General features: G+C 42.0%; 1 protein-coding gene across 2 annotated transcripts in view; it reads left to right on the top strand.

The window, feature by feature from the left end:
* Positions 1-23,717, top strand: part of A1CF (APOBEC1 complementation factor) — a 63,617-nt gene extending 39,900 nt beyond the window's left edge. The window contains exons 7-12 of one of the 2 annotated variants that reach the window (XM_032232115.1): positions 2,050-2,147; positions 4,132-4,402; positions 11,265-11,473; positions 15,402-15,538; positions 17,971-18,104; positions 23,491-23,717. In XM_032232115.1, the coding sequence (XP_032088006.1) occupies positions 2,050-2,147; positions 4,132-4,402; positions 11,265-11,473; positions 15,402-15,538; positions 17,971-18,104; positions 23,491-23,639 (998 nt within the window). In that variant the 3' untranslated portion in view covers positions 23,640-23,717. The remainder of the gene's footprint in view (positions 1-2,049; positions 2,148-4,131; positions 4,403-11,264; positions 11,474-15,401; positions 15,539-17,970; positions 18,105-23,490) is intronic. The other variant, XM_032232116.1, reaches the window with a different exon arrangement.
* The last annotated feature ends 3,635 nt before the right edge of the window (positions 23,718-27,352 follow it).

Here is a 27,352-nt window from a genome sequence, read left to right on the forward strand (position 1 = left end):
AGCACTTCTTAATGAATGTCTGGCACCAGACTCCTTTTGAATAAAAGTAGGCAAGTGAGGGAGATATGGGGGAAGTGCCAATTTTAGCTGGTAAGCGTAAATTGCCTGGAAATTGGTTGTTACTCAAAAGGTGAAAAGAAAAAGTAACAGAATAAGCCAGCAATTATAAGGTAGTTGTGTTGGGTGATTTTTGCTCGTCCCTTGGACTATTGTTAAACAGAGTTCAGATCTGTGCACACTGTGCTGTTTAACATCTACAAGAATGGCTGAAAGATTCTCAGATCCAGATTTAAACTTCATTGCTATCAATATATGGATTGCATCAAGTTCTAACCTCTCCTGTCCATCACTTGCCAGGAAAGCTCTGACATTTCCAAACCACCGAAGTCAGAAATCAATAAAGCTTTTGCTACTACTCAAGTTTCTTTCAAATAAAGGGCTTCTAGAGTTATCAGAAAGCTGCCATGTGTAACTACAGGAGTCCTTCCTTCCACCTTCATTAGATGTTTTTCTGGAAATAAAAATTACCCCAAAAGTGATGAAAAAATTTCCAAATGCAATACTGTTTATGGGCTCCTAATATTGTGTCAATGATGCAAAACAATTGCCTACCCTAACAGGCACATCACAGCCTGGTAACATTGGGGCAGCACAGGTATTTCTCAAGTTATGACCAACACTGAGCCCCAAAATTACGTTGCTAAGTAAGTCTCAAGGGTTCCACCACAAAACCACGGACGACAAAATCGTGGTCAACGAAAGCGCGCATTTGACGTCATCACAGTGCGACGAAAACATCGCACTGTGATTGAAAAATGTAAAAATAAAGCGAAAACCTTACCCTAACCCCCCCAAACCTAACCCTAAACCTAACCCTTAACCTAACCCTAAATGTAACCCTAAACCTAACCGTTAACGTAACGCTAAACCTAACGCTAACCCTTAACCTAACGCTAAACGTAACCCTAACGCTCTAAACCTAACCCTAACCCTTAACCTAACCCTTACCTTTATGTGAATCGGCTTGCTTTAATTTAATTTTTATTTCAATTTTTAATTTTTTTCATCGCGCTGTGATGACGTCAAATGCGCGCTTTCATCGATCGCGCTTTTGTGAACCGCGGTTTTGACGGGTCATGAGTCTCAAGTGAGTTTTGCCCCATTTGCCACAGTTATTAAATGAACCATTGCAGTTGTTAAGTTAGTAACATGGTTGTTAAATGAATCTGGCTTCCCCTTCATTTTGCTTGTCAGAAGGTTGCAAAAGGGGACTTCATAACCCCAGGATACTGCAACCGTCATAGATATGAGTCAGTTGCCAAGTGTTTGAATTTTAATCACATGACTATGAGGATGCTGCGATGGTTGTAAGCCTGAAAAAATGGTCCTAAGTCACTTTTTTCAGTGCTGTTATAACTTTGAATGGTCACTAAAAATTGTTGTAAGTTGAGGAGTACCTGTATTAGGTTTTAGCATTGTTCCTTAATGGGAAAAAAAGAGATTGCCATCCCTGTCATTTTTTATTTTGTTTTAGTGCATTCGTTTATTTAACTAAAATATTTACCCCAGTAGTGAAATTCAAAATTTTTTACTCCTGGTTCTGTGGGCATGGCAGGGAAAGGATACTGCAAAATCTCCATTCCTGCCCTACTCTGGGAGCAGCCACTAATGAAACAGCATAGTAAAAATAATAGAAAGTGTGCAGTGGTGGGTTTCAAAAATTTTTGGAACCTCTTCTGTAGGTGTGGCCTGCTTTCCGGGTCCACTGGTGGAACCTCTTCTAAGCGGTTCGGTAGATTTGACGAACCGGTTCTACCGAATAGTTGTGAACTGGTAGGAACCCACCTCTGAAAGTGTGGCAGGCCAAAGATGCTAAAAGGAATATGACTGCAGGCCTGACATAGGGTTTATATTGCTAGGATTTAATGCAGCAGAGAAGCCGTAATTTAAAATTAAAGTGTGAGATCTAAAAAGCCAAGCGTAAAGCTATGCCTTTTATTATACAAATATGCACATGAGAAACTTTTATCCTCCGTATCTCTTCTGCAGGTTCAGTGGAACGGGTGAAGAAAATTAGAGACTACGCGTTTGTGCACTTTAATAATCGAGAGGATGCGGTGGAGGCCATGAAAATCTTAAATGGGAAGGTAATGATGGATTAGTTCTGCAGTTGCTGGAAGGCAGACCAAGAGTTGCATGCATGTTGCATAATATGATTTGTAATGTTGCTTCTAGTACCTGCTATGCTGCTATCGGTGCAATGCTGCTATCGGGGTAGGGTGGGGGCATGTGTGTACCAAATAATGTGCCCTATAACAGCCCTGGCAGAGAGTTTAAAGGGAATGGCTTCATTTTGCACTCCAGCAGTTTTTCTGCTATGAAATATGTGGTTCATTGTTGTTGGGATTTTGAACTGCCGGATAAATCATCAGAGTCAACCAAAAGCAACTGCATTATTTATAATCCCATAAATGTTCAACTAGCAAAATACCAGTCTAAACTAGTCAGTTTTAATGGTGCGCAATTTGCTTTCAAAAATACCAAGTGGTGTGTGTGTGTGTGTGTGTGTTTTGATGCACCTCTCCTGCTGGTCTTCAAACATCCCTGCACATGTATACTGTTTTTCTCTAATTTTTCTTTAAAAATAGGATAAGCCAAATACATTAACATATAATGGAAATACACCGAGGGGAGGAGGAGGAGGAAAGAAGAAAGATGGGTAGAGAGGGAAGGTAGAGAGGGTGGGGGGGAAGGCGAAAAGGAAGGGGGGGAGCGGATCTGGAGAGAGGAGTGGTAGAGGGCGAGGGGAAGTAGGGTAGAGGGGGATGATGGAGGGAAGATAGAAAGTTGGAGGGTGATGGAAGAAAGAGGTGTATGGAGAATGGAAGAGGTATATTGGGCTTTTATTTTCTGGGGCATTGTCGACAAGAGGAATTGATGCAATTATTGTTTAATACTGTATGGTGTATACACGTGAGTGTATGAAAATGAAAATGAAAATAAAATATATTTTAAAAAAAACATCCCTGCATGTTTTGCCCCACTCATGTAGACAATTTTCATACAGGGATACCAAAATTCTATGCCAGTAAATCCAGATTTACGATACAGGTAATCCTTGACTTATAACAATTTCTTTAGTGACTATTTGAAGTTACAGTGACACAAAAAAGTGACTTATGACCATTTTCACACTTAGCAGCATCCCCATGGTCATGTGATCCAAATTCACTTGGCAGTTGACTCATATTTATGACGGTGTCCCAGAGTCACGCGATCCCCTTTGTGACCTTCCGACAAGCAAAGTCAACAGGGGAGCCAAATTCACTTAACAACCATGTTACTAATGTAACAATTGCAATACACTTCACAACGGTGACAAGAAATGTTGCTAATGAGACATTAGCAAATGTCTCCCTTAGCCACAAAAATCTTGGGCTCAGTTGAGGTCATCAGTCAAGGACTGACAAGGAAAGATTTTAAGAAATTGCAAATAAGCCTTGCGTCAAATTGCAAATAAGCCTTGCGTCATTCCTTTAATTCCCATGACACATTGGTATAGATATGCATGTATGCGTTAGTTAAAGGTAAAGGTTCCCCTTGCACATATCTGCTAGTCGTTTCTGACTCTAGGGGGCGGTGCTCATCTCCGTTTCAAAGCTGATGAGCCAGCGCTGTCTGAAGACGTCTCCGTGGTCATGTGACTGGCATGACTAAATGCCGAAAGTGCACGGAATGCTGTTACCTTCCCACCAAAGGTGGTTCCTATTTTTCTACTTGCATTTTTACGTGCTTTCGAACTGCTAGGTTGGCAGAAGGTGGGACAAGTAACGGGAGCTCACTCCATTATGCGGCGCTAGGGATTCAAACCGCTAAACTGCTGACCTTTCTGATCAACAAGCTCGGCGTTAAGAGGACGCGGTAGCTTGTGGGTTAGTTAGTATTTTATAAATTATTTATTTTTCTCATCCTATATCTCATATATAGGATGAGATATAGCTCAAGAAGTATTGGTTGGAAACCTGCAGAAGAGGCCTTCACCCTGCAGTGGATAAACAATGGCTAGGATGATGATGAAGAAGAAGAGATGGTATCTCATATATCTTCCATGTGTTCTCTTCCGTCTTCAAGGTGTTGGATGGCTCTCCCATTGAAGTCACCTTAGCAAAGCCGGTTGACAAAGACAGCTATGTTAGATACACCAGAGGTACAGGAGGTCGAGCAGCAGCGTTGCCAGAATTTACCTACACCTTTGGCCATGTCTACGATCCTGCCACAGCTTACCTAGGAGCTCCAGTTTTTTATGCGCCACAAGCCTATGCTGCCATTCCTGGCTTCCATTTCCCTGCTGCTAAAGGCCATCTCATCAACAGAGGCATTATTAGACCTTCAACCATTAGAGGTAATTGTTAAGTAAGCTCCCCGTTGGGAGAGCGAGTGCGTTCAGAGAAGCGTTGTGAGAGTTGTGTTGGAGAACACACAAACCAGCCTACAGAGACACTGCAGTTTAAATAGGCTTTTACTTTCGTGGAAATAGAGGTATCAGAGTCCATCAAACAGTCCAAGTCATACACGGATAAGACAGTCAGTCATCAACGTCTTTCAGTTAAGGGATAATCCAAATAACATAGTCCAGTATCATATAATCAGTTCAGTACTCAAAAGTTTGCTAACAGTTGCAAAACTTACAATAGCTCACGGCACTTTCTAACAGCCAGCTTCCGAAAACACTCAGATCAGATCAGCCCAGCATCTAACAAACAGAGAGCTAACAGTCATTCTGGCTCCCTCTTATGGCTGATTGAGGAAAACAGCAACCAATCGCATTTTACAGTATGATTTAAAGAAACAGGTACAACATTGTTACATGATTTATATATTGCCAACCCAACCGTTAGATTATATTCCTAACAGTAATTCTATTGAGCAATGTGGAATATGTCAATGTTCTTACTTGTTCTTACTTGCTTTGACTTGGTACATTATTTTTCTTTTGGACAGGTCTCTTCTGATATGGAATGGGTCACTTTAATAAATAGCCATGTTCTCTTGCCCATTTTAATTAAAGATCTTTAATGAAACCTGCATTGGTCTTCAAAATAAAATTAGCCCAACTAATTGTCATGTATGTGAATGAAATATATGGCCAAAAGAATCTTAGGTGATGGGATTATCACTTTTCTCCAATCTGGTATATTTAAACTATGTTAGAGTATAGCTCCCAAATTTTCAATCAATAAGGGTTGTAGTTCAGTATATTTGGAAGGCACAAAGGCACAAATTATAGAGAGAAGGCTAAAATATGTGGATGAAATTTGATTTAAGAAGCTTATTTCAGTCAACATTCAGAGTATACGTTTTTATTCTAGAGTTTTTTAATTTTTATTCTCTTACATACCATTTTAAGTATACATTCACATAATTATTATTATTCTTTACATTTGTCATTCTTATACATTTATTATTTCATTTAATAAGTTATAATATACAGTTTGGGTTACTTTATTTACCATCCCTTCCTCCTGTTGTAACACCACCTTATTTTCTCTTTCTTTTCTCCCTCCCTCCCTTCTCTACTTTCTTCCTTCCTCCTTTCCTTCCCCTTCCTTCTTCCCTTACACCTTTCTCCTACTCTTCCTCTTCCCCTCCCTGCCCTCTCTCCTTCTCTTCCTCTCCCTTCCATCCTCCTCTCCTTACCTCTTTCTTCTTTCCTCTGTCTTCCTTTCACTCTCTTCTCCTCTCTTCCTTTTCTTTTCTATTGTTGTAGGTGTCTCTTTCAGATCTCAGTTTATACTTCCTTGGGATGGTATTTCGGCAAACCCAAATATAATTTGGTATCATTTCTTATCCCATTACCTTTGCTAATCTATCCTAACCATATTCCCTGCCTCTTTATATCTCGCTCTTGGATATATACTTATATATTTAATATGTTCTTTTCTGGTTCCCCCCCCCCTTTTCCATTTAACAGTGCATCGTCTGGGTTCTATATCTTCTCCCAACTTTCTTTTCTAGTTTCCTTTCTCTAATCAATCATAAAATCTTCCCCATGTCTTGAAGTACTCTGGTTCCTCTTTATCCTTTATTTTAATTGTCAACCTATTCATCATTCAGAGTATAAGTTATGTTGCTTACAGGGATATTGAATGAAAATCCGGTCCATGAAGAACTCATAACAGTGGGGGAGAGGAAGTGGAAGAATAAAAGGGGAAGGAGAGGAGGAAAGAAGAAGGTAGAGAAGAAGAGAAGAAGGGAGGGAAGGAGAAAAGGGGAGGGAAGAAGAAGTAGGGTAGTTGCAATTCGCAATTCGCAATTTAATGAGCTTATATGCCGCCCAATCCTGGAGGACTCCGGGCGGCTTACAAATACGAAATAGAATAAAATAACATATAGGGGAAAAGAAACATACACAGTTTAAAAAACACACAACATACATTTGGCTTAACTGGGGGTTGGACCAGATTTTAAAAAATCAGCAACCCCAAGCCTGTCGAAACAGCCAGGTTTTGGTGGCTTTTTGGAAGGCCACGAGGGTGGGAAGGGTCCAGATCTCTGCTGGTAGATCGTTCCACAGAGCCGGAGCAGCTACAGAGAAGGCTCTCCCCCGAGTGGTCGCCAGCCGGCATTGTCTGGTCGACGGCACCCAGAGGAGGCCTAGCCTGTGAGTTCTTATCGGATGTTGGGAGGTGTGTAGCAGGAGGCGGTCTCTCAGATATCCAGGTCCAATGCCATGTAGGGCTTTAAAGGTAATCACCAGCACTTTGTAGCGCGTCCAGAGACCAATGGGGAGCCAATGCAGCTCGCGGAGGATAGGTGTAACATGGGTGTACCAAGGTACACCCGATATCGCTCGCGCGGCTGCATTCTGGACCAACTGTAGTCTCCGAACACTCTTCAAGGGCAGCCCCATGTAGAGTGTGTTGCAGTAATCGAGCCTTGAGGTGACGAGTTGCAAAACTAGGTGGGTGTATGGAATGGCAGGAAAGCAATCTTGATTATATCTTTAATCTTAGGAGGAGAAATGAATTGTTATAAATGTTAAAAAATAACACATAGTGTTAATAATAGTTATGAGTATGTATATTTCTGAATGTATGTATGAGAAATAAAAATAAAAACCTTTTTTTTTCCAAAAAAAGAATTCATAACAGAATTCTTATGCAACTCTACAAACAAGTAGCAACTGTATTGAGCAATAGTATTTAGGCCAGGGGTGTCAAACTCGGTTCCACCACAAAACCTCGCTCGAATAAACCGCGCTCGACTAAACCGCATAGCTGACGTCATCAACAGGGCGACAACAGCGCGGAGACAGAAGCATGCTGTAAACCCTAAACCTAAAATTAACCCCTAAACCTAATCCTAACCCTTAACCTAACCCTAACCCAAACCCTTAACCTAACCCTAACCCTAACCCTAACCCTTAACCTAACCCTAAACCTAACCCTAACCCTAACCCTAACCCTAACCCTAACCCTAAACCTAAACCTAACCCTAAACCTAACCCTAAACCTAACCCTTAACCTAACCCTAACCTTAAACCTAACCCTTAACCTAACCCTAAACCTAATCCTAACCCTTAACCTAACCCTAAACCTAACCCTAAACCTAACCCTAAACCTAACCCTTACCTTAAGTTGAATCGGCTTGCTTTCAAGGTGCTATTTAAAGCACCGTTCTTTCTCTGCGCTGGCTGTTGTCACCCTGTTGATGATGTCACCAACGCGGTTTAATCGGGCGCGGCTTAGTCGAGCACGGTTTTGATGGGCCATGGCGAAACTCATGGCCCGGGGGCCAGTTCCAACTGGTGGGGTGCTTAGATCTGTCCCGTGGGGCTGCCCTGGAAACAGCAAAGGACTGGCAGTGCCTCTGCCAGTGAAAACACAGCTTGCGAGGGACACGTGTGGCCCTCCCCGAGCTCCATTTTCACAGGCAGAGTATTGCAGGAGGCCATTGCAGCTGAAAACGGATCTCAAGATCCTGTTTTCGCTGCTAGAGCACTCGGGCCACCACAGGGCCCCCCGATATGAGTGATATCAAGCTGACCACACCCACCCCAGCCCCTCGAGGTCAAACACAACCCTGATGCAGCCCTCAATGAAATCATGTTTGACACCCCTGATTTAGGCCTTTTGCAACACTCTCTGGAAACAATGTTGAAGTATTATTTGCGTATTTCCCCCAGCGCTCCGGGTCCTCATTTTACTGGCCTCAGAAGAATAGAAGACTGACTCAACCTTGAGCAGCATCAGGATTGAACTCCAAGTTGTGGGCAGAGTTTGCCTGCAATATTGCATTTTAACCACTGCCCCACCAGGGCTCCTTCTTAGATTTGGGTCATTTGATAGCGCATGATGCTTTTTTTTTACATAAAGGAATGGAGCAGACTGGTTCAACCACAAAACCGCGCTCGACTAAACCGCGTCCGACTAAACCGCGTACCTGACGTCATCAACAGGGCAACAACAGCGCGGAGACAGAAGCACGCTGTAAACCCTTAACCCCTAAACCTAACCCCCCCTAAACCTAATCCTAAACCTAACCCTAAACCTAACCCTTAACCTAACCCTAAACCTAATCCTAAACCTAACCCTTAACCTAACCCGAAACCTAACCCTAACCCTTAACCTAACCCTAAACCTAACCCTAAACCTAACCCTAAACCTAACCCTTACCTTAAGTTGAATCGGCTTGCTTTCAAAGCGCTATTTAAAGCGCCCTTCTTTCTCCGCGCTGGCTGTTGTTGCCCTGTTGATGACGTCAGCGACGCGGTTTAATCGGGCGCGGCTTAGTCGAGCGCGGTTTTGACGGGTCACGGAGCATACTATTCTCTGTTGACCTAGAGCACTACTGATTTGCCTTTGATGGAAACCTTAAGGAACTAAAAATTGCCCACAGTGTGAAACCAACGATGCCTATAATTGGCTTCACAAGTGCAACATTCAAATCAATTCAAATTTTTATTGTCAGAATACAACATGTGTACAATGAGATTGTCTGAGCCTCCTTTTGGTAGTTTTTTTTCTGTAGACTAATAAAATCAGCAAGGAAATATCAAAAGTGATATACATGGATGGGCGAACCATCCTAAAATGCCCACAGAAATGAATTAATTCTGATGTGTGATTGGGATGAGGTTGGTAAAACTACAGTGTCAAAATTATACATTAAAACTGAAAAGCTTAACCTTAAAACCTCTTTTAAAAAAAATAAATTCCTCTCTCTATAGCAATTGTGGCTTAGGAACCCCTACCTATAAATGATAATCCTCTTAGAATTGGCTTCTAGAATTGAATTAGAATTGAAAATAATAACTGCAGAGAACAGAAGGAAGATAAGAAAGTGATTTAGAATTAGTCCAAGATATTCAGTCACTGAGTCTTCTTCAGGCATTTAATGAAATGGAAAATGGGAAGGCCCGTGTTACATGAATAGTGACATAATTAGAATGCAGTGCAGAAAGAGTACAATGTATAAAATTATATTGTGATTGATCCTTGCAAAGGTTTGCAATTCTCAGTTCAGTGTCTTTTTTTGTTAGTGGTTTTCTAGGTTTCCTAGAAACCTAGGAAACCCAACATCTATGAGGTGAATTTCCAAATACTAAAAAAATTTAGAAGCCCACAGGATTCCTCCCAGTCCCCGGTTCACAATAAAATCCTATTGGTAGCTGTGCACATTGCTGTGAATTAAGACTCTTCATTTCAAAGGCAATAGTTTGTTCATTGTGTACTGCTATTTCTTAATGAAGTATTTTCTATTAACATAGCTAAAGAAATGTTAATGTCAGGAGCTGAACCTCTCAGTCTTATAGTAGACTAGCTGATAAGCCGGTGTTGCCCCCTTCTCAGAAGTAGCTCCCTTGCTTTTTGTTTGTTTAAGAACCAATCACCCGTACTAGAGATGAATGGACGAATAACCCCTTGTGGAGTACAGTGAAGCCATTACCATGGCAACGCCACTGTGCTGTACAGTAGAAGCCATTTTAAGGCACAACAGGCTGTATCCTAACAGAACTTGAATCCAAAATGCACACTATCATTGTCAAAAGTACTGTGATTTGACATTATAGATATAATTCATTGCTTTTCATTTCAGTGGCCCAGGCATTCCAGAGTTATGCTGGAACACACACACACATAGACACACACACACACACACACACACACACACACACACCGAGGGGTGTTAGGGATGTCTTCCCACCCCCACCCTCCAGTACTTGTTTCCAGAGAGTAAGTCATCTGTGTGTACCAACTTTGGTTGAAATTGAACACACACACAAATGGTTTGTAACTAAAACTCTGCTGTGTTCTGCAGAATTTTGCTCTCTTGAAATATGTATCAATGGTGTCACCTTTAAGATAGATAGATTTCAACTCCCATAATTCCCTTGGAGAATTCTGGGTACTTGAAATCCACACATGTTAAAGTTGGCATGATAGAGAAACACTGGTCTAAATAAACACTGTTCTAAAGAGCTGAAGAACCTTCTTGGATGAGAAGCTAAATGTCTTCCAAGAAAAACCAGAAAAAGTCCAGTTGGCTCTTGAAAAAAAGTCCCTTTGGGACAACCAAGACTTGGATGACTGAGACTCTCCGTAGACACTGGTCTAAATAGTTTATAGAACTGCTGCCTGATGCTGCAGATTCTTGGTTCTTCTCCTGGCCTCTTTGAGACTCAGCAAAAGGTGACTTTTCATTCTCGCATCAAAACTCGGTTCCACCACAAAACCGCGGTAGACAAAAGCGCGGTCGACGAAAGGGCGTATGTGACGTCATCACAGCGCGACGAAAAAGATCGAAAAATGTAAAAATAAAGCGAAAACCTTACCCTAACCCCCCCAAACCTAACCCTAAACCTAACCCTAAACCTAACCCTTAACCTAACCCTAAACCTAACCCTAAACCTAACCCTTAACCTAACAAAAACCTAACGCTAACCCTTAACCTAACGCTAAACGTAACGCTAACGCTCTAAACCTAACCCTAACCCTTAACCTAACCCTAACCCTAACCCTTACCTTTATGCGAATCGGCTTGCTGTAATTTAATTTTTATTTCAATTTTTCGATCTTTTTCATCGCGCTGTGATGACGTCACATACGCGCTTTCGTCGACCGCGCTTTTGTGGAACGCGGTTTTGACGGGTCACGCAAAACTCCACGTTAAGCCTGCGTGTGCAATCAAGCCTTCCCATACTGTAAGAATCGGGAAGATTTCCCTGTGATTTGATTCAGTTCAATGCCTTCTTACATTCCTAGAAATTTACATGAATGTACCTGTAGGGGCTGCTGGAATTAGAGGAGTAGGCGGTCGAGGCTACTTGGCTAACCCTGCCCTGGGTCGCGGATACCAGCTTAAAGGAGAAAAAAGAGGGGAGGACAAACTCTATGATCTTTTGCCGGGAATGGAGCTCACGCCAATGAACCACGTCAGTTTAAAGCCACAAGGAATTAAACTTGCTCCACAGGTGGGTAGAACAGATCTTGTTTACTGCCTACCCCATTTCTATAAGAAATCTTTGCAGACTGGGCATTGTTTTTTGTTGTTATTGTGGTTTATTCTATTTGATTTCACTACATGGAGTTTTGACACAAAACAACATTCCTACATTAGTAATATTTTTTCACAGCTGCCTTCATGAACCTGTGACACAATGAGATTATGCTGGACTTACTGTCGGATTATAGGAAGTCATCTGTGAAAATGCACTGTTTTCTGTGCACACCAGGGGTGGGTTTCAACTGGTTCGCGGTGGTCCCCGCGAACCGGTTGGTCGGCGAACCCGGATGTAAGTAACTTCCGGGAACGGTGAAGGGCGCACCCGCCCGCCCGTGCTCCTTACCCGGTTTTGACGAGTTCTGCGCTTCCACGCATGCGCAGGACACATACAGCGCCTGCGCGATCCTCCAGGAGCAGAGACGCTAGTACGCATGCATGCACTGCACGCGTGCACGAGGATGCCGCCGGCCCCGTTCCAACCAAACCGGTTGGAACGAGGCGAGAAACCCACCCCTGGTGCACACAATGCCATGCTATGAGCTAAGAACCCAAATAGCTTGCAGGAAAGGATAGTTTGCACAGATCTGAAAGCTATTTGCCGAAGGTCAAGGTATTTGTGCTTGGCAGAGAATATGGAGCAAATGCTTACAAGGTTTTTCTTTCATTTTGTTCATTGAGTCAATTTTGAGTCCAAATGAATTTATCGAACTGTCCGTGCAGTTTTCTTGACAAGATTGCAGTGATCTTGCTACTGCATTGCCTTTTTCCAAGATGTTTTCGGGTTTCCCAGTTTAATGTTGAAATGGACAGACTGGGCCACATCCAGAGGTGGGTTCCTACCAGTTCGCCCAAGTAGGTAGTAACTTAGCCTTCCACGCCCCTGAACTGGTTCTATCGGCGGTGCCATCTTGGTTTTTTTTTTCCAGTACTGCACATGCGTGCGTAGCACACATCAAGCATGCATGGGGCGCATCCCTGAGCGAGCCAGCAGTGGCAGAAGCTGGAACCCACCCCTGCCCAGGTCATACTGTTGGTTTTCATGCCTATAGAAACATTGGAACTGAAGTCTTCCCAGGGGTGGGCTGCTTGGAGTTCGCACTTGATCGGGCGATCCTCTACCTAGGATTCTGCACAGTTCAGCAAACTCCCAAATGCCACCACTGGCTGGCCACGCCCAACCCATCCACCCCACCCAGCCTCTCCCAGGAGTCTCCACATGGCCCGTTCATTATGCCAGATAGGTTCAGGGGCCGTGCAGAGGCTCAGGGAGGTGGGGAAATGAGCCTACTGAAGATTTCCAGAAGTCCAGAAGCGGGTGTGTTTCCAGCCTCCAGAGGGCCTCCAGAGCCCAGGGTAAACAGTTTTCACTCTTCCAGAATCTCGAGGAAACCCTCCGGAGTCTGGGGAGAGTGAATCTCCCTTCTGCCATGGTGCAGGAGGCCAACTAGGCCATGACCACCATGACCACGCCCACCCAGTAACGAGGCAGCGAACCCATTTCTGCGATTTTTAAGACCCACCCCCTCCTAATCCAGCATCTTAACCACACTGGTCTAGCTCTTAAAATTAAGCAAGTGTCTTTAAAGCAAGTGATGTCTTTTAGTTATATTTTTTTAAATACAACTCTGCTAGCTCCATTCTATTTTCCAGACTCCACCCCGCAAGGAATTATGGGGTTGCTAAAAGATGAGGATTCAAACAGGTAGGTGGGTGGGAGCTGGAGCAAATAACCGGAGCTCGCTGATGCCTCAGGTTTTGAACTGGGCTGTCAGGCCTGGGGTTGATGAGTTCCCCTCCCCTCTCGACTTGTATGGCTGTATGACTCTTGTGTATTTTAATTACGTGTATTGTGTTTGTATCCCCTTTCCCCTTTGGAGTTGTTCGCCGCCCTGAGTCCCTCCCGGAGAAGGGCGGCATACAAATAAATTAAATCTTAATCTTAAATGTTTTCATTGGTTTTATTGTAATCCACCTAAAATCACTTCACTGTGAGATGGGCCGCTACATAAATAAGCTATATTAAATAAAATAGGTGAAGTTGTTTATCTTGACAGAATATTGATTAAAGATGAGAACATGGGTGAAGAAATCTTAAAGAAGGTTGATAGGCTGCAGACAGTATGTAGACTTCTGTGAATGCTTACACGGCTTGCTTCTAACCCCTTTGTTATATGGAAGTGAATCTTGGGTGTATCAGGAGAAATGAGATGGGCATGAGGGTCTTAGCAAACATATGTGATAAAAAAAATGAACGAATAAGGCCTAAATGAAAGTACATGGAGTACAGAACAGAATAATCAATACAAGAGAAGCAGGTTAATAGCAATAGCAATAGCAATAGCAGTTAGACTTATATACCACTTCATAGGGCTTTCAGCCCTCTCTAAGCGGTTTACAGAGTCAGCATATTGCCCCCAACAATCCAGGTCCTCGGAAGGATGGAAGGCTAGTGAGATTTGAACAGCCGAACTGCAGAACTGCAGTCAGCTGAAGTATCCTGCAGTGCTGCATTTAACCACTGCGCCACCTCGGCTCAAAATAGTTTGGACCAGAAAATGATTGATGCTTGAATTTCCAAGCAAATATATGAAGGAATCAGAATTGATTAGAGCTGGAAAGCAATCTATGAATCAAAGTATGGATTGCCTGGAAGAAGAATAGCTTGCCCAAATAGAAAAGTATGGGAGAATATAGTGTCAAGTACACTTCTCCATAATTTTATATACAGGGAGTACAATGATTAAAGATGCACAGTGGTTAATGATGCTGACCTCATCAGCTGAAAAGCTGACAGCCCAGTTCAAAACCTGAGGCATCAGCAAGCTCTGGTTATTTGCCCCAGCTCCTAACCACCTCCCTGTTTGAATCATCATCTTTTAGCAACCCCATAATTCCTTGCGGGGTGGGAGTCTGGAAAACTGAATGGAGCTAGCAGAGCATTTCATGGCCGGATGCCCTTCCTGTTGCCAATGTGAACCTTTGTTCAGCAGATATATTCTCATTGTGGCCAGAGAGAAAAATATCTGCCTCAAGCTAGGCTTGAACTCACAGACTCCTGATTATGAAGCAAGAGCTCCACCTCTAGGCCACTGCACCATTCCCTGAAAGCATTCAAATGTGATTTGATAAATAGGTACCTCTTCAGTACGCCTCAACATATAGTCATGCTGGCCATATGGACCATGGCAAGGTCCTTGGACAATGCTGATTCCCTCAGCTAAGAAATGGAGATATGTCAGATACAACTGGACAAAGGAAATCTTTACCTTTACCATTATCTCCTGCCTGGAATGTCTGTTTGTTAGGTAAGCTCCCCGTTGGGACAGCGAGTGCATTCAGAGAAGCGTTGTGAGAGTTGTGTTGGAGAACACACAAACCAGTATACAGAGACACTGCAGTTTAAATAGGCTTTTACTTTTGTGGAAATAGAGGTATCAGAGTCCATCAAACAGTCCAAGTCATACACAGATAAGCCAGTCAGTCATCAGTGTCTTTCAGTTAAGGGATAATCCAAATAACATAGTCCAGTATCATATAATCAGTTCAGAACTCAAAGTTTGCTAGCATTTCAAAACTTACAATAGCTCATGGCACTTTCTAACAGCCAGCTTCCAAAAACACTCAGATCAGCCCAGCATCTAACAAACAGAGAGCTAACAGTCATTCTGGCTCCCTCTTATGGCCGATTGAAGAAAACAGCAACCAATCACATTTTACAGTATGATTTAAAGAAAAACAGGTACAACATTGTTACATGATTTATATATTGCCAACCCAACCGTTAGATTATATTCCTAACACTATTGCTCACTACTTCTGTGATTTGCATACTGTCACTCCGTAAGAGATGCTTATGCACGTATGGAAATATCATTACTTTCATTTGATCATTATAGATATTAGAAGAAATCTGCCAGAAGAATAACTGGGGACAACCTGTTTACCAACTTTATTCTGCTGTTGGACAGAACCAAAGACAACTCTTCTTATATAAAATCACTATACCTGCCCTTGTCACTCAAAATCCTACAATGTAAGTAGCTAATACAGCCAGAAGGGCTTAACTGGGGTTATGGGGCTTTGTAACTAAGCCATAACAATACTTATTGTTGAAATTGCAGAAGAATGAGAAGGCCGTGGGAAAGGAGTTGCAGTAGCCTCCATATTGAAATTCCATGAAAAAGACCAAAGATTGTTGATGTTTAGGTTTCAAAATAAATAAAAATGAATTTTGGTACATTGATGCATGTACATGTATCTACAATGTGTGTGTACATACATACCCTGTTTCCCTGAAAATAAGACCTCCTCGGATAATAAGCCCCATTGGGCATTTGAGGGCATGCGCTAAAATAAGCCCTCCCCCAAAAATAAGCCCTACCCAAAAATATTGCAACACAGCAACAGCCATAAGGTGACCACGCTTGCTGCCTCCTGCACCTCAAAAATAATAAGACCTCCCCGACAATAAGGCCAAGTGCTTATTTTGAGATCAAAAGAAAATTAGAACCCTGTCTTATTTTCGGGAAAACATGGTACATATAGGCTTGGAAGACTGGACAAGAGTATAAATGACATTTAAACAGCAATAGCAATAGCAATAGCAGTTAGACTTATATACCGCTTCATGGGGCTTTCAGCCCTCTCTAAGCGGTTTACAGAGTCAGCATATCGCCCCCACAGTCTGGGTCCTCATTTCACCCACCTCGGAAGGATGGAAGGCTGAGTCAACCTTGAGCCGGTGAGATTAGAACCGCCGAACTGCAGATAACAGTCAGCTGAAGTGGCCTGCAGTACTGCACCCGCCTTTTTTTTTTTAATTTTATACACATAAACACATCAACAGAACACATAAACCCATTAACAAAAATAACCACATGACTTAAAAACAACATAGGAACAATAAGTTCCATCGTATCTCATACAGCGGTTCCGAATCGGTTTCTTTGCAGTTAGTGTTTTCCCTTCTATACATTTCTATCTTGCGTTCGTAATCTCGTTATTCATTATCCATTTTTATATACATTTCTTTATTTATTTATACTTAGCTACTTATGATCAGGTATTATTTATCTATATTGTGCTTTATATTTTTACTGTCATTCATTCTCTTACATACAGTTATAGGTATACATTCACATAGTTATTCTTTTTCTTTGCCATTCTTATATTATTATTATTCCATTTAAAAGGTTATAAGGTATAATTTGGAATGTATTGTTTACCATCCTTCACACCTGCTATGACACCACCTTATTTTCTCTTTCTTTTCTTTTCTCCCTCCCTTCCTTCTCTACTTCCTTCCTTCCTCTTCTCCTTCCCCTTCTTCCTTCCCTTCCTTCTCTCCTACTCCTACCCTCTGTCTTCTCCTTCCTATCCTCTCTTTTCTCTCTTCCTCCCTCTTCTCCTTCTCTTTCTCTCCCTCCCACCCACCTTTCACTACCTCTTTCTTCTTCCCCTACCTCTCCTCCACATCTCACCTTATTTTCTCTTTCTTTGAGGATGTGCCTTTTAATAGCCCAACATGGCCAAAGACGAAGGATTTTGGACCTAACTAATATCTGACAGTCCATATGTTCCCCATAAAATCTAAAAACTACACAGCCAAATGGCTTCTCGGAGTGCCAAGAATCCTACAATGCTAAACTAATTCTGCATAGTTTGGTATCAATGCCTTGTAGCCTGATAAGCTGAGCCATATGGATTCCCCAAGGCTATTTATGTAGAAATAAGACTCCTACCTAAACGGGGAATTTTTCTCCTCATGGTTGGGATTCTGGCACACCATCTTATTTGGTATCTAATTTTACTGTTCGGTGGAATTCCTAATCCCACTAAATGCTACGTTTATGATTAAAATACCATACAACGAGGTCTGCAGAAGCCACAGTGGGTGAAAAATAAGCTTTGACATAATATTCCGTTCCCACTAACTCTTCCCACAACGAAAAGGCTTTGAAAGCAGCCAACACTGAGAAGAGAAACACTTACCAGAAGTGCCAATGTTGACTAAAATCCAATGCATTTCAGGAAAAACATTTTTTTTCCTTCCTTAGCAATAGCAATAGCAGTTAGACTTATATACCGCTTCATAGGGCTTTCAGCCCTCTCTAAGCGGTTTTACAGAGTCAGCATATTGCCCCCAACAACAACAATCCGGGTTCTCATTTTACCCACCTCAGAAGGATGGAAGGCTGAGTCAACCCTGAGCCGGTGAGATTAGAACCGCTGAACTGCAGATAACAGTCAGCTGAAGTGGCCTGCAGTACTGCACTCTACCCACTGCGCCACCTTGGCTCTCACTTCCTTAGCGACATTCCAAAAGTGTACGTAAAAATATGAAAGGACACATTTACATTTCATGGTGAAATCATTTACAAGCTGGTATCTGTATCGCTTCTTTGATTAATATAGGATGATATTAAATTATTGATTAATATAGGATGATATTCAATTATTTTACAGGCATCCCTTCACCCCACCAAAGCTAAGTGCATATGTAGATGAAGCCAAAACATATGCAGCAGAATATACTCTTCAGACATTGGGAATTCCCACCGAAGGAGCAGAAAACTCTGGCACTAATGTACAATTTCCTGGTATGTAATGCTTGTATTTTGCATTGGACTAACTTAAATTAAACTAGCAAAGTTTAGCAAAGAAGCCTCTGCATAAAATCATCTGAAACTCTGGTACCTCCTGAATATTACAGCATGGTGGGGCATGAGGAAAATAATTGAATGCTAAAGTTTCTTTTTGGGGAATCTACACATTTCCCCCTCAGGGTAACGAAATGTGATCCTATAAATTGTCTGTTCATAAGAAAATTCTGAAGGAGTCTGCTTTTAGAAGAATGGGTACAGGTTTGCAGCCGGAATATGCATTTGAAGGTAGCAAAAATCACAGTCACGTTGAATTCTTGCACCTTTGCGAGAATTTAGCTACTTCTCATTACGATAGTTCCGTTTTTAAACATCACTCTTTCTTTCTCCAATTCACAGCTTAGCTGAGCTGCTACGTACTCAACTACAAATAGAAGTAACTGCACGTAATCAAAATAAGTCTTGAGGAGGGCAAATTAGTATACAACTAATTTGAAATTCAGAGCTTGAATTAACACTTTTGGGTTATTCTAGTAAATGGCCTTTTTGCTATCATACACACATTTTTTAGAGCCGAGGTGGTGCAGTGGTTAAATGCAGCACTGCAGGCTACTTCAGCTGACTGCAGTTCTGCAGTTCGGCTGTTCAAATCTCACCGGCTCAAGGTTGACTCAGCCTTCCATCCTTCCGAGGTGGGTAAAATGAGGACCCGGATTGTTGTTGGGGGCAATTAGCTGATTCTGTAAACCGCTTAGAGAGGCCTGAAAGCCCTATGAAACGGTATATAAGTCTAACTGCTATTGCTATTGCTATTCTTTAAGTTTTGGCAGCCAGGGGCAATAACACCTACAAAGTATGGATGTGGGTTTTTGTTTTTTTCGTTTTGTTTTGGGGGAGGGCTGTAAATCAATTGACTCATTCTCCAGTTTTGCAAGTCACAATTACACATCACAAATAAGAATTAGTGCCAACATGCAAACAACGGTTTCTGTGTTAGGGGAACTATTTTTTCGGAGTGAATTAATGAATTTAGAGATTTCAATAAAGCCTGAGAAATATAACATAGGAACAAGAGTTATTTACCATTTTTTCACAATTACTGGGAAGCTAGCTAGGGCGAGGGAGGAATCATATTTGGGAATGCAAGGTATGGAAACACCTAGAAGCCCCCAACAGCAATGTCCACCAAGCTTTTGGGCACCAGGGACTAGTTACATGGCGAAAGGGTTTTCCGCAGACCAGAGGTGGTGTGGTGTTGTATGCTGCCTACTTTCCACGGATGCAGCTTCACTTGTTTGCGTGGCTCGGTTGCTGGCATGTTGTGAACCAGTGCCACGGAACAGCAACCCCCTGCAACCTTACACCCATAGATATACAAAGATACATACCAGTGGTGGGTTGCGGGCAGTACACCCCAGTACGGGCATACCGGAGCCTGCCTGGAGCACCGGATACCGTTCCGGTATGGTGCTCCGGAGGGCCCACCCGCCCGCCTGGGCTCCTTACTGTGTTTTAAAGCTTTTGGCGCTTCCGCGCACACTCATGGTGCATACAGCGCCTGCGCAACGCTCCGCTGAGCAGCTGGAGCATTGCAAAGGCTTGTGGAAGCGTTGTTTGCAGCTACAATGCATGTGCGTACTGCACGCGTCTGCACGCCGTACGCGTCCATGTGGGCGACGCCGGGCCCGTTTCCACCGTGTCGGTTGGAACGAGATCCGGAACCCACCACTGATACATACACGCTTTAATCAGGACAAAGTGATAGTTCTTCTAATGCTAATATATAACTTCAGGTAGTCCTTGATTTACAACCACAATTGAGCCCAACAATTTTGTTGCTAAGCGAGACAGTTGTTAAGTGACTTTTGCTCCATGACCTTCCTTGCCACCGTTGTTAAGTGAATCCCTGTCAAGGTTAAGATAGTAACACGGTTGTAAAGCGAATCTGGCTTCCCCATTGACTTTGCTCATCAGAAGGTCGTAAAAGGGGACACTGCAACCGTCATAAGTATGAGTCCGTTGGCAAGCATCTAAATTTTGACGCCATGACCATGGAAAAACTGCAAAAGTCATAAGTGTGAAAAATGGTCATGTCAGTTTTTTTCCAGTACCGTTGTAACTTCGGTCACTAAATGAACCATCGTAAGTTGAGGACTGCCTGTAATCCTCAGAAAGTTATTGAGCAGTGGTATGGGAAGGCAGGGAAGCCAAGATGACAGCTCTCATTGTAACGTCAAGGCTGCCATCGTGACTTTTTAAACCCTCCCAGATGTCCCAGATGTTGGGATCTGATCCTTTATGTTACCATCTAAAAACCTGGAATGGTTTGATGGAGGAGATGCATCCATAGAAAATTACTGTAGGGTTAAAATTACCTTGCAGTTATGCTGACTATGATAAAGAAAACACGGTAATATAGGGTTATATTACACCCTAGAACAGTGATGGCGAAACTTTTTGGCACTGAGTCCCCAAACTGGAACCCATGTGCATGCCTGTTTTTGGCTGGTTTTCAGGCCATTTTGGAGCTGCTTTCAGGCCATTTTCCAAGCCGTTTTTGGTCCCCCAAAACAGCCCGAAAACAGCCGAAAAATAGCCAGAAAATGGCCTGTTTTTCAGGCTGTTTTCTGCTGCTCCGACACCTGCAAACACCAGCTGGTGACTGTACATCAGAGGTGGGTTCCTACCAGTTCACACCTATTCGGTAGAACCGGTTCGTCAAATCTACCGAACCGGTTAGAAGAGGTTCCACCAGTGGACCCGGAAAGCAGGCCACACCTACAGAAGAGGTTCCAAAAATTTTTGAAACCCACCACTGCTGTACCTGTGCCCGCAGAGAGGGCTCTGTGTGCCACCCGTGGCACGCGTGCCATCACGGCCCTAGAAGATAGCCTCCAGATCCAGATGGATCTTAACAGACTTGAACACTAGGCCCTATCTAACGAAATGAAATTTAATGTAGAGAAAAGTAAAGTCCTACACTTAGATAAGGAAAACCAAAAGTACACATATAAATTGGGTGAAACCAGGCTTAATAGCAGTCACTGTGAGTGGGATCTTGGAGTCTTACCAACCAGATAAATATGAGCCAGCAGTGTACAGCGGCAGCCAAATAAAGCCAATGCAATCCTAAATTGCATTAACAGAGGGATAGAATCAAGATCAAGTTAGGTACTAATATCTCTCTATAAAGTCCTAGTAAGACCAACCTAGAGTTTTGGTTACCTACACTATAAAAAAGATGTTGAGACTCTAGAAAGAGTGCAGAGAAGAACAACTAAGACGATTGTTCCAATATTTGAGGGGCTGCCACAGAGAAGAAGGGGTCAAGCTATTTTCCAAGGCACCCGAAGGCCAGATAAGGAATAATGGATAGAAACTGACCTAGGAGAGAGTCAACCTAGAAATAAGGAGGAACTTTCTGACAGTGAGAACAATCACCCAATGGAACAGAAGTTGCCCTCGGAAGTTATGGGAGCTTCATCACCGATCATCACCGTCTGCCATTTGTCAGAAATGGTGTAGGGTCTCCTGCTTGAGCAGGTGGTTGGACTAGATGACCTACAACTCTTTTAATCTGTTAGACAGCCAATTGCTAAATTCCTTATACTTATTATTTTGTACCTATTTATACTATTTAATATATGGGCGCACTTAATGAGAACCAAAACATTCTGGATTCTACTTGTATACAGTATATCTTTCACGTTAAATTTCTCTCTCTCTGCCTCTGCCTCTGTCTCTCTGTCTGTCTGTCTCTCTCTCTTTTACATTACTGGAAACACAGTATACATACCAGTCATTCCTTTTGATTAATACCTGCAAGGAATCATTCAGAAGCATCAGGGCTTTTTAAAAAAATTTAAAATCCATCCCGTTTCCTGCCACAAAGAAAAATCAATTTGTCTAGGCCTGCTCGAGCTTCCGCATTATGTAAGATACACTGATGTTTTATTGAACTCAGCACCATTTACTGCTTAATTACAATGACCTTCCACTGCGATTGTTCATTTAGTTGGAGAGCTCTGAAACATTTTATCCTTTCAATTCAGGTGAACCTAATAGTCCAATAAAAACGGTATTGGTTAGGTTCATCAGAGCTGATGTAAAATGCATCATTATGAACTACCTCACTCTCTCCAGCTGTCCTTGAATAGGAGAGAGTCTGGGCAAAATAAAATATATCTGTAGCAAGGAAAGGCACGTAACAGAGTAACAGAAAAAGGAAGGGACCTTGCGGATCTTCTAGTCCAACCCCCTGCTCTGGCAGGAAACCCTATGCCAAGGGTGTCAAACTTGATTTCATTGAGGGATACATTAAGGTTGTGTTTGACCTCAGGGGCATGGGGGGGGGGGTATGGCCAGCTTGATGTCATTCATGTTGGGGGTGCCTGTGGAGACCGAATCAAAATGGGCTCCCGATCTCCGTTTTGGGCTGTAACAATCTCCTGCAACCCTCTGCTAGAGAAAATGGAGCTTGCAAGGGCCGCATGCAGCCCTCCTGTGCTCCGTTTTTTGACTGCGACAGCCTCCTGCAACTGTCTGCCAGTGAAAATGGAGCTTAGAAGGCCACACGCGGCCCTCCTGAGCTCCTTTTTCGCTGGCAGAGCCACCACGGGCTGGTCCTTTGCTGTTTCCAGGGCAGTCCCATGGGCCAGATGTAAGCACCCCACAGGTCAGATCCAGCCCACGGGCCTTGAGTTTGACACCCTTGCCCTATGCCGTTTGAGTTGCTACATGAGGCAGTCAGTAAGTGAGGGCTATCTGAACACATATAGCATTGGATTATATTGGCATTGCTGAGTAAAAGTGCTGGGACTTGTTGAAGAAAAGGCATAACAGTACTGTGTGTATCACTGCAGATGAACATCACTAGTCAACAAACATAGTCAATATTGCACATTGCTGTAGATAAAGTAAGAGTTGCAGCAGAGATGGTATTCTGCTGGTTCGCACCGGTTCGCCACTGGTAGTGGCAGTGGTGTTAGGCTCCACCCACACACACTGACATCATCGAGGACCTTCTGCGCATGCGCTCCCGCTACAGAACCGGTAGCGAAGATAAGAGGATTTCTTGCCTGAGTTGTAGGTAAAGGTGGAAACTAGGGTGGAAAAATCCAGATGACCACTAGATGGCCGGAAAAAAGATCTTTGCTGCCAACTAATGGGCATCTGAATGTTTACATCCCAGCCTGCTCCTGTAATAATTTATTCCCTTACTGATTAGCCAGGAATGGCCACATCCATGCATTGGGTTTTAAAAGCATGCTTTGAAAACAATGTTTTGGTGTGAATATTATTGTAGACTAAAATTATGCATAAAGGATTGTGTCAATCTCTACCGTTCTGGTAAAAAAAGTTTTCTTTCTGAATTTTTCTCCAGGATATATTGCTAACACAGCTGCCACTGTCGCAGCTACCCAGCTTAAGCAAGCAGTGAATCTAGGACAAGATTTGGCAACCTACACAGCTTATGAAGCTTATCCAGCCTTTGCGGTAGCTACTTGTAATGATGGTTATGGAGCCTTTTAAATATACACTATATATATATATATTTAGAGTCACAACCCCTGGTAAGCCCCAATTATGGGAGGAAGCTAACTGCTTCCATCATCTGTCAATCGGCTCGTCACAAGAGTCCATCACGACAGAAACCCAATATTTTTACTGTTGCCTTTGTTATATATGTGTTTTTTATTTGTGCTGATAAATAAATAAAGGGAGACTAGTATAGATCTATTTCAAGCTATTTAGCTCTCATTCCCAGTAAGGGTATAGCTAGCTGATGAGAGCTAAATAGCTTGAAATAGATCTATACTAGTCCCCCTTTATTTATTTATCAGCACAAATAAAACACACACACACACACACACACACACAGACATACACATACACAGACATACACATACATACATACATACATACACATACACACACACAAACACACACACACACACACATGCATACAGTACATACCTTCAGCTTTATTTAAATATCTCTTTTTTATTTCTTAAGCTGTGACTGGAATAGGAGCTATTCCAGGTTAATTTTAAATCACCCTTAATTATTCTCAATTGATGGTAAGGCATAATTTGATATGGCAAGAATTCCTTGCTTTAGTTTAGCAAGGTAAATATTGGTTGACAGTGCTGTACTTTTTTTTAAAAAAGCCTTTAAGGTGAGGAAAAATTACCATAACTAGAAAGGAAAGAAAACTTTCTCAGAGGTGTGTCTGTCTCTATGTGTGTACGGTATTTATAGGCATCCTTGATGGCAATTTTCAACAATTACCACTGTCAGTAATACTTTTAGTAGTAGCATTGCTTGTAATTGCTTGTAATAGCTTCATAACCTCAAAGTCTTTACACTTTTAGGAGTGGAAAAATCTTTGAAGTTGTGAAGCTATTACATTTCTGATTTTCTTGTTGCAAAATGTTTTGTACAGCTACAAAATTGGAATAGCTGGATTGCCGCAATTCTAGGAGCATAGGGTTAGAACAGTGGTTCCCAAACTTGGCAACTTTAAGACTTGTGGACTTCAACTCCCAGAATTCTCCAGCCAGCTCTGCTCTGTTGGCTGGAGAATTCTGGGAGTTGAAGTCCACAAGTCTTAAAGTTGCCAAGTTTGGGAACCACTGGGGTAGAAAATATGTGAAAGCATTTACAACGTCGTTCCCAATGTTAGGCTGATATTTGGCAAGATCCCCCATGTAGTGAGGATAGGGACACACAAACGTACTTACTTCTTTAATTGTTTATTTCCATTTTTACATCTTCTAGTGCCATTTTCCTCTTATTTCTTGTTCAGTATAATGCATATGTATTAGTAAAAGAGTTGTCTGTTTTTCCTAAAACAGCACACCTTGCAAATAATGGATTCAGTTTCCTTTTTCACATGCTGCAATTATCCCTCTTCTATAATTTGCCTTTTTACAGAAGCATATTATGTGCAAAAACATATTTTAAGTCACTTGAAGTTTGACTCAGCAGTTAACCTAACTTAAGGATAATTCAAGTTGTAGCCATCTGCCCTCGTCACAACCAATAACAAAATCTAGAGCACAGTCCTATACATATCTTTGCAGGTATACATCCTATTCATCCAAAAAGTCTTATTCTCAATATCAACACATTGAAATTTGTGTTTTTAAGTGCAATTAACTTAGAGTTGGGTTGGGACCACTGTTGATTAACAAACTATAACCTCTCACCTAAAATAAGCTAAGGTGAATTCAGTGGGACCTGCTTCTAAGTAGGCATATTAAAAAATGAACAGTTTCTAAAAAGTGGTGGAAAACTGCCATTACAAAGAATAGTTTTCTGTCTGAGTTTTGAAACTGATCATTTTTTAAATCTAAAAATAATATTTCTGCCATTATCTTAAGACCAAAAAAACTGAGCTTAAAATATGACAACAGAACTGAAGACAAATAAATTCTAAGAATTCATAATTATTTTTTGGACTAAAATGAAAAATATTTTGGAATGATAGTTTGAATATCCAAGGGAGTCACACAAGTGCATCTTTATTCTGAAGCAAATCCCAAGTATTCAGTTATAGTTACTAGAAAGGAATTATATCGAATTTCCATTTAGGCTGCCATTACAAGTTATCTTTTAGTTGAATTTTGGAGTATGCGTTTCATTTTAATATCGTAGTAAACCAGATGAAAAAAGTTCATCAACTAGATTGCATATCTGACGTAAAATAGTTCTATTTTCAATCTCATTTAGCTACCGGTAGCTTATTTGCATATGGATTTCAAGGAAAGTAAAAATTTCTGTATCTCTCAGCGAAAACCAAAGCAGACTGAAAAAATGCCAATACATATGAAATTTTGAATTTTGATGTGATTGAATTTTGATGTGAATTATAACAAACATGATTCATACACACAACCCACATTTTTTCCAAATTTTATACCTAATTTGACTCTTTTTTTTCTGTTCCTAAAATATATTCATGAAAAGTCGCAAATTATAAAAGTTTATTCCTTTCTCGTGTTATTGCAAATCATCATGAGAATAGGAGAAGCAACTTGATGGGTTCTTAGCAAATCTGCCATGTCAAAGTGATTTTTTTTTCTAATCAAAGCTCCAGCAATGCTCTTTATTGCTGGCTTGGCACATATTCCACTTGGCAAGTTCTTGGCTCATTTCAATCTCTCTTTTTGTAAATGATTCTTCTTTATGATTGAGTTTGAAGAGTCTCTCTCTCTTTCTCCCTTCAAGATACGTGAATTACAACCAGTGGTGAAATTCATATTTTTTTTGCTACCGGTTCTGTGGGTGAGCTTGGTAGGTGTGGCAGGTGAAGGATACTGCAAAATCCCCATTCCCACCGCACTCTGGGGCCAGCCAGAGGTGGTATTTGCCAGTTCTCCAAACTACTCAAAATTTCCACTACCGGTTCTCCAGAACCTGTCTGAACCTGCTGAATTTCACCACTATTATCCAGCTGATTGGGGAATCTAAACTTGTATCTTGACCTTCTCAAATCAAAGGTCAACATAAACAACTACTGATACATAAATATAGTTTAGTCCTCAATTGTTCCTTACGTCGGTCAGCCATTCTCCTGCGTGCATCCTGAAACAACTCACAGGAGGTTTCTGTGTCAGCCTCTTTTGTCTCCTCCCCACTGATCCAAGGCTCAGTCATTACCTCGAGTTACAACCATAACTGAATCGGCTAAGTGAAACATTTGTTAAGTGAGCTTTGCCCCATTTTGTAACCTCTCTTGCAACAGTTGCTAAGTGAATTGTTGCAGTTATTAAGTTAGTAACCCAGTTGTTAAATGCTTCCCCATTGACTTTGCCCCCCAGAAGGTGGCAACAGCCAATCACAGGACACTGCAACCATCATACATGTGAGACATTTGCAAGCATATGAATTTTGATCATGTGACCCTGGGGCAGTGGTGGGTTTAAAAAAAATTTGGAGCCTACTCTGTGGGTGTGGCCTCCTTTGTGGGAGTGGCTTGCCGGCCATGTGACCTGGTGGGAGTGGCTTGCCGGCCATGTGTTCGTTCTCTCTCTCTCTCTCTCTCTCTCTCTCTCTCTCTCTCTCTCTCTCTCTCCTTCCTTTTGTCTCTCTGTCCCTTTTTCTTTTTTTCTTTCATCTCTCTCACTTTTTCTTTCTTTTTTCTTTTTTTCTTCCTTTCTCTTTCTCTCTTTCTCTCTCTCTCTGTCAGTCTGTCTGTCTATCTGTCTCTCTCCTTGTGTGTGTGTGTGTGTGTGTGTGTT

The sequence above is a fragment of the Thamnophis elegans genome, chromosome 15 (genome assembly GCF_009769535.1).
Source record: "Thamnophis elegans isolate rThaEle1 chromosome 15, rThaEle1.pri, whole genome shotgun sequence".
NCBI lineage: Eukaryota > Metazoa > Chordata > Lepidosauria > Squamata > Colubridae > Thamnophis > Thamnophis elegans.